The sequence below is a fragment of the Microcaecilia unicolor genome, chromosome 2 (genome assembly GCF_901765095.1).
Source record: "Microcaecilia unicolor chromosome 2, aMicUni1.1, whole genome shotgun sequence".
NCBI lineage: Eukaryota > Metazoa > Chordata > Amphibia > Gymnophiona > Siphonopidae > Microcaecilia > Microcaecilia unicolor.
Window position 1 is genome coordinate 349,902,081 of NC_044032.1, and position 14,452 is coordinate 349,916,532.

The 14,452-nt window shown below is 41.0% G+C and overlaps 1 protein-coding gene across 1 annotated transcript in view; it reads right to left on the bottom strand.

Moving 5' to 3' along the window:
- Positions 1 to 14,157, bottom strand: part of TSTD2 (thiosulfate sulfurtransferase like domain containing 2) — a 66,370-nt gene extending 52,213 nt beyond the window's left edge. Inside the window, exons 1-2 of the mRNA XM_030194452.1 lie at positions 13,536 to 14,157; positions 1,462 to 1,787 (exon numbers count right to left, since the gene is read on the bottom strand). Coding sequence (XP_030050312.1) covers positions 1,462 to 1,787; positions 13,536 to 13,676 — 467 coding nt within the window. The 5' untranslated portion in view covers positions 13,677 to 14,157. The remainder of the gene's footprint in view (positions 1 to 1,461; positions 1,788 to 13,535) is intronic.
- Between the last annotated feature and the right edge of the window lie 295 nt (positions 14,158 to 14,452).

Sequence of the window (14,452 nt, forward strand, 5' to 3'; positions counted from 1 at the left end):
GCAGAGGACGGCAGAGCCGACAGCGCATGCCTGGGCCCCGCGCTTCATTTTCTTCTTTTGCTGAGTGCTCACAGAGATGTAGCGGCGGAGGATCATCTCAGCGGGACACTTTCCCGCTTTGGTGGGAGTGTGGGAGATGACCCGCCAAAGCGGAAGTCTCCCGCTGAATTTGGAAGACAGACTTGGCAGGTGGGTGGGCGGGCCTGAGCCAAGATTGGGTGGGCCTGGGCCCACCCAGGCCCACCCATAGCTACACTCCTGAGCTACAGGGCTGGATTTAGTGAAGGGAGAAAAGTTAGGAGCTTAGCACTGATTTTCAACACTAGAGGGGTGATTCTATAACCTAGGTACTAAAATGTGTATGTCCATTGTGCACATGTTTAGATTACTAGCATATAGAGATAGGAATGCATTCCATAATCTGATGATGATAGAAGCTCAAGACGCCATTTGACACTGCAATGGAAACAACAACAAAAAATTTTCTGGGCAATCTGAGAAACCCATTTCAAAGTCTGTCATCTCATGCTTGAAGTAGGGTACTCAATGATTTAGATTTTTAGGTTTAATTTCAACTACTCCTTATTGGAAAGTCCTGGAAGCTTGAGGGTAAAATGGGGTGGGGTCCACCGAGAAAGGAAGGGTTAAGGATGCAGGTAAATGGATGGCTAGATAATAGTGGGGAGTTATAAGAATAAAAACCTCTCATGTAAGTAGGAAATTCAGTGAAGGACCGGTGGGGTGGGAAGGGGGAGGAAGGGATGATAAAGTAACAAAAATTCATACGATGGGAGATTATATGCTATAAAACAACATTTTTTGTTGTTATGTACTGTCCATCCTGGTATTGTTGCTATGATTTGGTTAATTAAAAAAATATATCAATATAGCATATACAGATGTATACACACACTTATACATATGCATTGGCAATATGCTGCCTAAGTGCAATTCTACAAATAATTGCTGAAGTTACATAGCCCGTATTTGCAAGAGTGTACACAGGTGCATAGCATGAGTGAGATATATAGTCAGGGCTCCCACTTACGCATGTAACGTATAAAATATTGCAAGTTACATGTCCTTACACTCTTGCACTTACATCAACTCTATAGCTAACATAAATGAGAGCGCCAACATGTTGAGCAGATCGATAGTGGCCAATACTATTATTCTCTAACAGAACCTAGATGCCTAGCTCTGTTACAGAACAGGCTCCTACCAAGTGTCCTGTTACACCAAGTGTCCTGTCCTTGCAGGCACCTATATTAGGCTCCTAAGTCTAAGCAAAGGCATGGCGGTCCAAACTTTAGGAGAGTAATTTTTAAGCTTCTACATTTAGGTGACTTTTCAGCAGAAAACTTGGGCTCCTATGTTTGATTGAAACAGGGGACAAACCTTAGGAGCTTGGTTTTTCTTAGAATATTGGGCACAATGCTTCTGTTGTGAAAAGCATATTACCTTATCATGTTCTCCACTTTTATATGGCTTGTATCTGGTAGCCAGTCAGAAGCCTTGAGGCTGTCACACGTATCATCTGTCATCACATTTCCTTCGCCCAAAGAAGTCGCATCAGTCAATGAATGAGTTGCTGCAAGCTGGCTTCTGGTGGGCTGCTGTAGGATTGCATCTGCATGGCGCAAGACTTCCTCTTGGTGCTGGGCAGCAACATGCTGGTGGATGCTGGTCAGGTTGTGAAAGGGTTGCCTGCAGCACTCCCAGTATGCCTTCCTAGAGTTGCTGGCTGCTATGGTCATCATTTTTGCTTTTACAAAAATAGCAAATGCCTGTGAAAACAATTAAAGTCTTTTTTTGATTCACACCTTATCTCAACAGTTTACTGTTATGACCCTGGGCCTCCAAATGCTAAACTTCAGGCATGATAACAATTTTCTATAGATTCAGGCTTTAAACAAACCCGATATTAGCAGGGCATAAATGTTGTCTTAAAAGAGTTACTTTCTGTTCTTTGCTTGAAAGAGAGGTAGCAGTGCTACTGACTTGATCTAGGTGTTAAAGTGTCAGGAAAGAAGAATAGCTGCAAAGGTTACTAGGGCAACCTGATTACTGTGTTAGCTTCAAAGGCTCTGTTTGAAGCAGTCCCCTTTGAATCAAAACTTTCTTTCTAAGAAGCACTGAGAGAGGAGGCCATTTCTCTGGATAAGTGAACATTTTTTGTTCTCTGTGCTTTGGCGATATAAAGGTTGGTGTTTAAAAAAGGTATGGTAGGTTTATTGATAAAGACAATTAGAAATTTAAAAAACAAGCTTTATTAACTAGTCCCCCTACTCTTTTCCCCACAGTTTTCAAAACTTGAACCACAGCATACAGAATTAACAGATAGACTCTAGAAGGCACAGCAGAGCCTAGTTCAGTCTTTATTCTCCCCCCCCCCCAACCATCCCCAACTTCCACCCGCCTCTAGCACATCTCTTCATTTAAAGTCTTAACTTATAGTCAATTATTCTAATTAGGATAACAAGAAGGGAATTTTAATAGAATTTTAATTACATTTAGGTACTTTCTGAGTAGCAAACACTAAATGAATCACACAATACTATATAATCTTAAGGTTCTCTATATTAATCTAATATCTGAGATGACATCTGCAGTGAAGTCACTAAAGGGGTCTTTTACAAAGTGTCAGTAAGCCCAATGCAGGCTTACCGAACGCTAAATCGGGACTACTGCTGGCCCAACGTGTGCGCCATTTCCAAGGGAAAAAGAAAACCCCCGGAAATGGCTTGCATGGTGGTAACCTCAATGGTGGTAAGGGCTCCCCGCAGCATGGCTAAGCAGTAAGAGTTTTCTTACCACATGGCCATGTATGTCTGGGGGCTCTTTATCCACTGCAGTAAAAAGGGCCCTGGCGCGAGGGAAAAACAGCCCCCGCCGCTAATGCAGGGCTCTTTTTCCTGCAGCTTGGTAAAAGGACCCCTAAAGAAATCTAATTTAGCAGAATTTAATTTTCAAAAGGGTGACTATGACAAAATGAGGAAAATGGTTAAAAAGAAGCTGAAAGAGTCGGCCACAAGGGTTAGGACTTTAAATCTGGTGTGGACATTGTTTACAAAATATCATTGTGGAAGCCCAGACCAGATGTATTCCACATATTAACAAAGTTTGAAAGAAGAGCAAACGACAGCCAATGTGGTTAAAAGATGAAGTGGAAGAGGCTACAAGAGCGAAACGAGCATCCTTCAAAAAATGGAAAAAGGATCCAAATGAAGAAAATAAAGAAGCAACATAAAGCAGTGTCAAGCTAGATGCAAAGCATTGATAAAGAAGGCTAAAAGAGAACGTGAAGAAAAACTTGCAGTGGAGACAAAAAAACTCATAGTAACAACTTTTTCAGGTATATCAGAAGCAGCCTGTGAGGGAATCCGTGGGACCGTTAGAACATGAAGGAGCAAAAGGGCACTGAGGGAGGGAGAAGGCCATAGTGAAGAAACAGAATAAATTATTTACTTTGGTCTTTACAGAAGAAGATGTAAGAGATCTACGTGTACTGGAAATGTTTTTCAAGGGTGACAATGCGGAGGAGCTGAAAGAAATCTCAGTGAACCTGGAAGACATACTGAGACAAATTGAAAAGTTAAAGAGTGATAAATCACTTGGACCGGATGGCATACACCCCAGGGTACTAAAAGAAAACATGAAATTACTGATCTGTTGTTAGTGATCTGTAATCTGTCGTTAAAATCATCCGTAATACCTGAAGACTATATCATAAAGGCCATGAAAAGGTGCAAACCATACATATTTCTAGTTTTTATTTTAATATAAGCTATTTTGCATTTCTTGAGCTGGGAGCACACTTAAGAGTTGCAACAGAATTATAAATGTGCTTTTTCTGAAAAATACCTTTCTAAGGCTGTGGTCTGACATTTGACCTATGCTAACTTGTGATAAGTTGCTGGTCAGCAACTAAGCGCCAGAGACTCCTATGACTATAGACACCTGCTTTATCCAGATAAACAATCAGAAGGAGAAGTAAGTGGGTGTGGGAAAAACTGTACGCTAAGCAACAGGGTGGAGGGGGGCTAGTATGATTACTGTGCATACCAAGGACATAGTGGTGAACTGGATTAGGAACTGGTTGACGGGCAGACGCCAGAGGGTGGTGGTGAATGGAGTTCGCTCGGAGGAGGGAAAGGTGAGTAGTGGAGTGCCTCAGGGATCGGTGCTGGGGCCGATTCTGTTCAATATATTTGTGAGTGACATTGCCGAAGGGTTACAAGGTAAAGTTTGCCTTTTTGCGGATGACACCAAGATTTGCAACAGAGTGGACACCCCGGAGGGAGTGGAAAACATGAAAAAAGATCTGAAGAAGCTAGAAGAATGGTCTAACGTTTGGCAATTAAAATTCAATGCGAAGAAATGCAAAGTGATGCACTTAGGGAGTAGAAATCCAAGGGAGATGTATGTGTTAGGCGGGGAGAGTCTGATTGGCACGGACAGGGAGAGGGATCTTGGGGTGATAGTATCTGAGGACCTGAAGGCGACGAAACAGTGCGACAAGGCGGTGGCCGTAGCGAGAAGATTGCTAGGCTGTATAGGGAGAGGTGTGACCAGCAGAAGAAAGGAGGTTTTAATGCCCCTGTATAAGACATTGGTGAGGCCCCACCTGGAGTTTTGTGTTCAGTTTTGGAGGCCGTACCTTGCGAAGGATAACAAAAAAATGGAAGCGGTGCAAAGAAAAGCTACGAGAATGGTATGGGATTTGCGTTCCAAGACGTATGAAGAGAGACTTGCTGACCTGAACATGTATACCCTGGAGGAAAGGAGGAACAGGGGTGATATGATACAGACGTTTAAATATTTGAAAGGTATTAATCCGCAAACAAATCTTTTCCGGAGATGGGAAGGTGGTAGAACGAGAGGACATGAAATGAGATTGAAGGGGGGCAGACTCAGGAAAGATGTCAGGAAGTATTTTTTCACGGAGAGGGTGGTGGATGCTTGGAATGCCCTCCCGCGGGAGGTGGTGGAGATGAAAACGGTAACGGAATTCAAACATGCGTGGGATATGCATAAAGGAATCCTGTGCAGAAGGAATGGATCCTCAGAAGCTTAGCTAAAATTGGGTGGCGGAGCAGGTGGGGGGAAGCGGGGTTGGTGATTTGGAGGCAAAAATAGGGGAGGGCAGACTTATATGGTCTGTGTCAGAGCCGGTGATGGGAGGCGGGACAGGTGGTTGGGAGGCGGGAAAAACTGCTGGGCAGACTTATACGGTCTGTGCCCTGAGAAAGACAGGTACAAATCAAGGTAAGGTATACACATGAGTTTATCTTGGGCAGACTGGATGGACCATGCAGGTCTTTTTCTGCCGTCATCTACTATGTTACTATGTTTAGGTCAACCCATATCAAATTAAAACTTATGCTTTATATGACAGGTTTTAAACTGTCAAATAAATAATAGAAGTTGGAATATGATAGAATGTGCTGGAATAGGATCTTACCATAAAAGGAATAGAATATTCTGGAAAGATGCATATTCATTAGGTAGGAAGGGTAATTATAAATAAGATAATGAAGAAAGGAAGAAAAAGTATTTAAGAGGAAACAGAACTGAAGATGGCGAGCCTCAATGTGCCTACACTAGCAGGTGGACATATTGACAGCTCCCAGGGAAAACTCTGTTTTTATTTGCTACATATTATACTGTATTAGGAGTTTATTTGTTACTATTTCAATAATTACTGATTGGCTTCTTTGAAATTTTGAATAAACATTTATTATGTCTAATATTTATTTAGTAGCCAGAGTTTCTCTTGCCTGGACTTCTGCCTGGGGAGTAAAGATTTACTCCTCCAGAAGGTTACTTCTGTCTCAGAGGCAAGACAGAAAGTGAACAAGACTGGAAGGTGACCAATGTAATGACAATTTTAAAAAAGATTTTCAGGGGTGATCCGGAAAATTACAGATCGGTAAGTCTGAAGTCAGTGCCAGGGAAAATAGTGGAAAATATTATAAAGAATAAAATTACAGAACACATAGACAAACATGGTTTAATGGGACAGCATCAGCATGGATTCAGCCAAGGGAAGTTTTGCTGCACCAATTTGCCTCATTTCTTTGAAGGCGTAAATAAACATGTGGCTAAAGGTGAGCCAGTTGATGTAGTGTATCTAGATTTTCAGACAGCTTTTGACAAAGTTCCTCATGAGAGACTCCTGAAAAAATTAAAAAGTTATGGGATAGGTGGCAATGTCCTTCTGTGGATTAGGAATTGGTTATTGAACAGAAAACAGAGGGCAGGGTTAAATGGCCATTTTTCTCAGTGGAGAATAGTGGAGTGCCACATGGATCTGTATTGGGACTGGTGCGGTTTAACAAATTTATAAATGATCTGAAGAACAAAATGATGAGTGAGGTGAATAAATTTGCAGATGACACAAAAGTATTCAAAGTTATGAAAACACATGTGTAGTGTGAAAAATTGCAGGAAGACCTTAGGAAACTGGAAGAATGGACATTCAAATGGTAGATGAAATTTAATGTTTAACGTTTTTTATTCAGGATCAAAGAAAACCTAACAACATACAGCTGAAAAAAATTCTATGTAAATGCATCAAGCATTTACTTAGCAATAAGCAAGCATGAGAGAGAGAGAACAACTGTCAATAATAACCCAGTAACACATGATCCATGCAATAACCCTCCCATTACCTCCCACCCCTCTACCCCATTATCCATTCAATATTATCAAATATTCAAAATAACCCCCTTCCCTCCTTCCCTACTGATACCTTTGCCTTGTCTGATTTTTAAGATGGCCGGCGTTTGGAGTCTTATAACTCCAGGTCGTCATGGGAAAGATAGCACCCAATACTCCAATTCCCCCCTCCCCTACCCAATCTAAGAACCCCAACACAATCCCTTACATAACAATACCAACTCATGTAACACTCTTAAACGTATTCAGAACAGCACTTCTAGCTTTATGGGAGATGGTATGCAAATAACAGTTCCAGATAGCTATGAAAGCCCTTCGCCCCTTTGGAGAACTCCTTGAAACCCTTGCCTCCCAAAACAAGAGAACATGCAATCTGTTTCTCCAATTCCAGAATGAGGGGAGCTCTTCATGTACCCAATGCTTGAGTATGCATTTCTTCCCTAATGCATAAGCTTTACTAAGAAATAAAGGGAATTTTTATTCGAAATCCCATATGCCTCCCATTTATTCAGCAAAACTCCCTTCCAAGAATATACTACATGTTGATGAAATAAAGACCTTAAATATCAATGAAGCGACCTCCAAAACGCTTGGGTGCCACTACATTGCTAGCGGCTGCTGTGCGGCAATGCTGATGGAGCCCATCAGCATTACTGCACCAGCAGCAGCCTGATAAAAGGAGGCCTAAATTATTAAGCTTTAACAACCTGAAGCACAGGTTTAGCTACTAAAAACAATTCCAACTGAGAAGGATCAAGAAAAACATATTTATTGCTCCCATAAGTAATCAGACATTTGCATGGAAAATTTAAGAAAAAGTCTCGCCCACAGCCAAGGCCTTAGGCCTCAGCTGCAGGAACTGATTCATCCAAAGTTGAGTCTGGATATGTCCGGGAACATATAAATTGCTGGTCACATAAGAAAACACTTTTTTTTTTGTAAAATAAAGCTTCAAAATTGCATTTTTCTCAAGCTCGGAGGAAACTTTAACCAACAATGTAGCTCACTTGGAAATAAAGTCTTGAGAAGATTCCAATAATGTAGAAATATCCAAGTTAGCAGCTGACACAGTTTGATCCATCTCTCCTTCATCCCTAGTCTGCCTATAGCTTCTCAAAACCTACAAGATATTCTCAACAGACAAAGCATCTACCTGAGGATATTGCAACACATTTTTAAGATACATCCTAACGGAACCAACTAATGAGTTACTGGAAAGTTCAAAATTCTAATATTTTTAATGCTATGACGATTTTCCATAGGTTCCAGCTGAGAATGAAACAGGGAACTATCTTTCACCACTGAGACTGCAGAAGATTGTAAAGTAATAAGGGAGGAGACATTTTTTTGCAAATGAGTCTCAACATTCTGTAATTTCTTATCGTGTTCATCAAACTTAACTGATCCCTCCTGAGAGAATTTACATAAGGAGTCTTGTACTAGGCCGCGGTAGCATTTTTAGCTTGCGGTAGAAATCAGCTGGCTGTAAACACCGAGACGCCATTAGGAATATAATGGACGTCTTGGCATTTGCCACGAGCTAAAAACACTAGTGCGGCTTAATAAAAGACCCCCAGTGCAAAGAAATAGTCTCTTGAAGACAATGCACAATCCTTGTGACAACTTGCAAATATCTTCCACAGAAGTTGACTTATTGTAATCAATAGCTCTCTTTAGGCCAAACTCCAAGGGAAGCTGAACTGGTACAAGAACAGAGGCTCTATTAGAGATTCCCCCCCCCCCCCCCATCCCAGAAAGACCAGTTTCTCCTCCATAAGTAACAGAACCGATGGTCTCGTTAATCAATTACATTGTGCGCACAACTCAAAACGCTACAAATAGAATCCAGGGGCTTGTGTATATCTCAATTGTTGTGGGAATGGGAGGTATGATGGTATGGTGTCTAATCTGCAAGCCAGAACCTTGGGGGTGGGGAGTAGGAACAAGGAGATTGTTTTGGCCAGTTTTACACAAACCTGAGTGATAGTGCAACAGCAAATAAACAATGGTATTAAGAAGTTAGTAATCCAGGATACATGTTTGTTATGAATACCAGGTTCTTCTGCATCTACTTTCAATAAAGTTGAAATTATATTTGATTAAACACGGGAAACAAGAATGTTTTTTTGGTATTTGTGGCTAAGACCTGGCTGAAGAATGGGGATTGGTAACTCCCTTGCAGTTATATCTAGCAGGATATTCTTATATGTTGAATAACAGGGGAGGGTAGATGGGATAGCAATGATATATAAGAATGGCTTAAAGCTTCAGAGAACAGACCTGCAGGAAGTGTAATCTATGAGGCTTAAATGAAAAGTAATGCCTCCATCTCCATAATTCATCAAAAAATGGCAGCACTGACACACTACATAGCAACATAGTAGATGACAGCAGATAAAGGCCTGTATGGTCCATCCAGTCTGCCCAACAAGATAAACTCATTACATAAGGTAAGATGGGACACTTCATATGTATACATGATCTTGATTTGTCCTTGACATTTTTAGAACATAGACCGTAGAAATCTGCCCGGCACAGTCCTTGTTCTAAAACTTCAGAATCTGTCATCGAAGCCCCTGAAAAGATCCACTCCAGCCCATCCAAATCTATTCAGCCACAATCAGGGAACAGACCGAAGAAGTCTGCCCAGCACTGGCCTTGTTCTCCAACTTCTGAAGCTGAATCAGTCCAGCCACGATTAGGGCACAGACTGTAGAAGTCTGCCCAGCACTGGCTTGGCTTCCCAATTACCGGAGTTCACTTGTTCTTTGAAACCTCGTCCTTCACCTCAGTTGGCAAGAAGTGCCTATATGAAGAGGCTCTTTTGCTATTGCTTGTGAAAAGGAAGCATGTAGTGAGCACTCGTCAGTGCAATTTAAACAATGTACTGTGATAGACTTTCTGACTGTTGAAGGAGTCCCTCCAATTGAAATTCACCAGTGTTTGCAGGTTGTTTATGGTGATGACAGTGTTGATGGGAGCACTGTACATCGCTAGGCTAAAACAAAATGTAAAGATTGTGGATCAGGAAGGGCTGATTTTATGTTATCAAAAACAAAATGGATGACCTGTGACAACAACAGATAAGTCTCATATCAGAAAGGGTGATAACTCATAAAGGACAATTGGAGGATCACTTAAATCATTACAATGCAACCCTGAAAACTCTGAAAGAATGATTGAGAAGAGATTGGAAGAACTGCAATGTAAGCCTCACAAAGCATGAAACACCACAGAAGCAACTGTGAAATGGGTTTCGTAATTGTGAAGATGAGTTTCACGGTCTTACCCTATCCGCCATACAGCCCAGAGTTAGTGCCATGTGATTTCTGATTTTTTTCCAAAATTGAAGGAATACCTTCAGGGACATCTGTTCAACTCAAATAAAGAGGTGGCAGGACTATAAGCAACTTGTTAAGAGACAACAGCTTTCAAACACTTGTCCATTATTAGCAAAATCTTTTGTGGTGAATGGTGGCAACTTACGTAGAAAAGTAAATACATTAAACAAAAGAGCAAGTTTAAAGTATTAATCGTATGGGGGGGGGGGTTGTTTATTACAATATCTTCATTTAAACAAAAGTTATGGAGGTGAAGGCATTACTTTTCATTTAACCCTTGTATATATTTTGCGTTTTCTAAGTGAACTCATTGCTTTCTTGGTAGTATATTGACTCTCAGGGCATAAAGAGAAATACATTATAAGTTTGCTGCGGCAGATAGGGAAGGCCTTCTTACTTTGTTGATAATTTGAATTGCGTGGCCTAGTGGTTAGGATGGTGGACTTTGGTCCTGAGGAATTGAGTTCAATTCCCACTTCAGGCACAGGCATCTCCTTGTGACTCTGGGCAAGTCACTTAACCCTCCATTGCCCCATGTAAGCCACATTGAGCCTGCCATGAGTGGGAAAGCGCGGGGTACAAATGTAACAAAAATAAATTCAGGGATTTTTTTTTATTCATAAGTTTTATAATATTTCCATCACACAGAAAAAAAGACAGATATAAAGAAACAATTAGCAAACTACACATCACAAATATTACCTACTAGCTGACATCAAGAAGAGGAAAAGGCTGCCCTATAACAGTGTCCCTGCAATTTGTTCTATGTAGGAAAGACAGTGAGGAAGATCAGTATCAGGGCATAGGATAAAGTTAAGTGGAAATAGGCTTAGGAAGAATCTAAGAAAATACTCTTTCACAGAAAGGGTGGTGGATGCGTGGAATGGCCTCCCAGTGGAGGTCGTGGACATCAGGACTGTGTTGGAATTTAAAAAGGCATGGGACAGGCACTTGGAATCTCTTAGGAAAAGGAGGAGTTAGTGATTACTGAGGATGGGCAGAATGGATGGGCCACTCAGCCCTTATCCGCCATCATGTTTCTATGATGCAGGAACACAAAACTAAACTGAGTAGACAAATTCTTATAGCTCCATTAGGACCTCTTTTACAAAGCAGCACTAGCGGATCCTGTGCAGTAAATAAGAGAAAGTCCATTCAATTCCTACGGGCTTCCTCTCATTTGCCACGCAGGAATCGCTAGTGCGGCTTAGTAAGAGAAGTCCTTACTGAGCCATTATCTGTCCTTCAATCATAGTTTCGCAGATTTAAGTTTCTTAGGGGTCCTTTTACTAAGCTGTGGCAAAAGGGGGCCTGCTCATCAAAAATACCCACTGAGGCCCCCTTTTTACTGCAGTAGGTCAAAGGCTGGAGTTTGTTTTTTTTGGGGGGGGGGAGGGGGTTGTTTTTTAAAGAAATGGCTATGGGGTAAGTGAAGCAGTTTTGGAAGGCCTCTAGACGGTTTGTGTGCTTTTTCAATTTGAGCTCACAAAAGGGAACACTGTGTGAGAGAGTGTGATATATAGCAAGTGTGGTTGTGTTTAGAAGTGATTATTTAGATACTATTTATTTAGATTTTGCTCACACCTTTTTCAGTAGTAATTCAAGGTGAATTACATTCAGGTACATTGGATATTTCTCTGTCCCAGGAGGGCTCACCATCTAAGTTTGTACCTGAGACAATGGAGGATTAAGTGACTTGCCCAAGATCACAAGGAGCAGCAGTGGGATTTGAACTGGCCACCTCTGGATTACAAGACCAGTGCTCTAACCACTAGGCCACTCCTCCACTATGGAGCTATACTGATGATTTTAGGGTTACTGCACCTGCATGCCATTTGCAGCAAAGAAGGCTAACATAAAAGCCCCTTGTCTAGAGTGTTTCTGAGTCTTTAAAATACTTTCATATCACACATTTTCTACATTCAGCATCCTGTTATATAGTCATGTTAATATATATTTTTTTAGATTGAGAAACTTTTACGGTTATTATCATCTAACCTTTAACTCCACCGTGAAAAAACTGTTTTACAAATATAGTATGTACTGTACTTCATTATCATTTTACTCAGATTCCATTGCTCTATTGGTTAGTGTATTAGAATGTATTATTTAGTGGACATTTATCACTTTTAGAAGTTTTTATTACTATTAACTTTTTTTTTTGTTACACAGATTTGTTAGAGATGATCAATATAGATTGTTAATATTTTTTTTTTTTTTGTTACATTGGTACCCTGCACTTTCCCACTCATGGCAGGCTCAATGTGGCAATGGAGGGTTAAGTGACTTGCCCAGAGTCACAAGGAGCTGCCTGTGCCTGAAGTGGGAATCAAACTCACTTCCTCAGGAACAAAGTCCACCAACCCAACCACTAGGCCACTCTTTGTTTTTTTATAGTGCACAAAAATAATTTACCATTGTAACTGCAGGATTGACACAATGATTTTGAACAGCTGTCACACTTATCCCCCTGTTTACTAAGCCACACACAGCCCATTCACTTTGAATGGGCTATGTCGGCATTGCCACATGGCTTAGTAAAGAGGGGGGAGGGTATGGTATTTATGCATGTTGCATTTTATATTTTTATGTGATTGATTCTATTTCTTTTGTAATATTTGGCATGCAATTTTAATTTTATTTGTGTACAAATGCAGACCCCTGATGCAGGTAATAGCAGAAACACGAGCGTGTCAGGTCCTCCGGTAAAACTTGCTTCCTCTGAAGTTTGACACCGACTGTTGTTTCATCTGAAGCCCTCTACTATTTGCCTCACTAAATCCTCTTGACCAACTTTTCTACACTGCCCTGGACCTGGCAAAAAAATATATCATGTATGTCAAAAGTCACTGTTTCCTTCTGTACATTGCAGATAGTTAATGGCCTTATCATCACACATTTTAATAGTATGCACCATGCAAATTAACTTCTGCAACCAGGGGGTCTTTTACAAAGGCACACTAAGTTTTAGCGTGTGCTAAACACTAGAGACACACGTATATTCCTATGGGTGTCTCTTTAGCGCATCCTTATTTTTAAGACCCCTCAACCTCTTTCTGCACTATGCAGTGCACATACACCTCATAGTAACTGCACAATTCTGCTTGAGGTAGCTTTCTGCATCAGCCCCTGAATACATAGAAATGTATGCACTAAATTGTACCTGAGTGGGTATGAATTTGCACCTTAGGGACAAGCTCTGGGAGACTAATTTATAAATATACACCTATATTGCCTTCATAAAATAGGAATAATGTAGTCACACAGACCATTTTAAGGTATCCTGTTACACAATTCCCCTTATTATAAAGGAAAAGCAGCTATGTACTTTACAACTACATAGAATACTGAGAGCTGCTCTAGTAGGTGTTACGTGGTCAGAAGATTTAAGGTAAGAATCCATATGAAAGCTGAATTCTAATAGTGCTCCAGCACCTATAAGCCTTTCAGTGACATTTCGTTTGCCTTACTACTAATAACAACATATAAAATATTAATCCTGACATCACTTACCGCCTTCTTTGCAAACGCATGCTGCTTTTTCACACTGACATCTCGTTTTGCTTTAATTCTGCATTCGCGTATGGATAGACTGGAGTCGTGGTGTACATCCAAGGCTGGTAATGTTAAACTGCAAAACCCCACCTTTTCCATCTCATTTATTATGACTGCAGAGGGGGGTTCCAAGTAAAACGTGGATCCCTCCCGTGGCCCCCGCTGATCTTTTCCCTACGGCAGGGTACCAGGATAGTTGTCACCACGGATGAACATAAACGTCTGCCGTTCTCCGACTGTGGAGAACGAAAGATTGTAGAATTAAGGAAGAACAGCCAAGGCGAGCTCTGATTGCTAAATCAAAGATCCAGCATCGTATCCCATCTCTCCTCCCCAAATGCCACACAAAAACTAAGGAGAAATGTGTTTACGCAACTGTCTTAAAGATCACTTGAAGAGCCCAGGGGTCTACCTTCAACGCTTAATGTACCGTTGTTGTTTTGTTGTAGTCATCCAGGTTTTAATAACCATACAAGACCAACAGATCTTCGTGATTTTAATATAAACTGTAACTCCGCATCATGTGACATTACATATGGAGCCTGGTTTTCAGTCTCCCTAAATTCCTGCCAGCAGCTGCACGGTGGGGGGGGGGGGGGGGAGTGGCTGAAGCCGGAACCACTTTTTGCTCAGGGACCGTTTGCATTTCCTAACATTTTGAGGTAAGCAGTAGAAATAGAACAAAATAAAACATGGGGGGAAACAAGATAATACCTTTGTTATTGGACATAACTTTTGATTAGCTTTCGATCAGATCGGACGAAGAAGGTCTACCTTCCAAAGCTAATCCAAAAAATGTATCATATTTTATTTCCCATTATTCTATTTCTATTGATTACCGTTAAAAGTGGGATAACACGGCTACCACCTTTCTC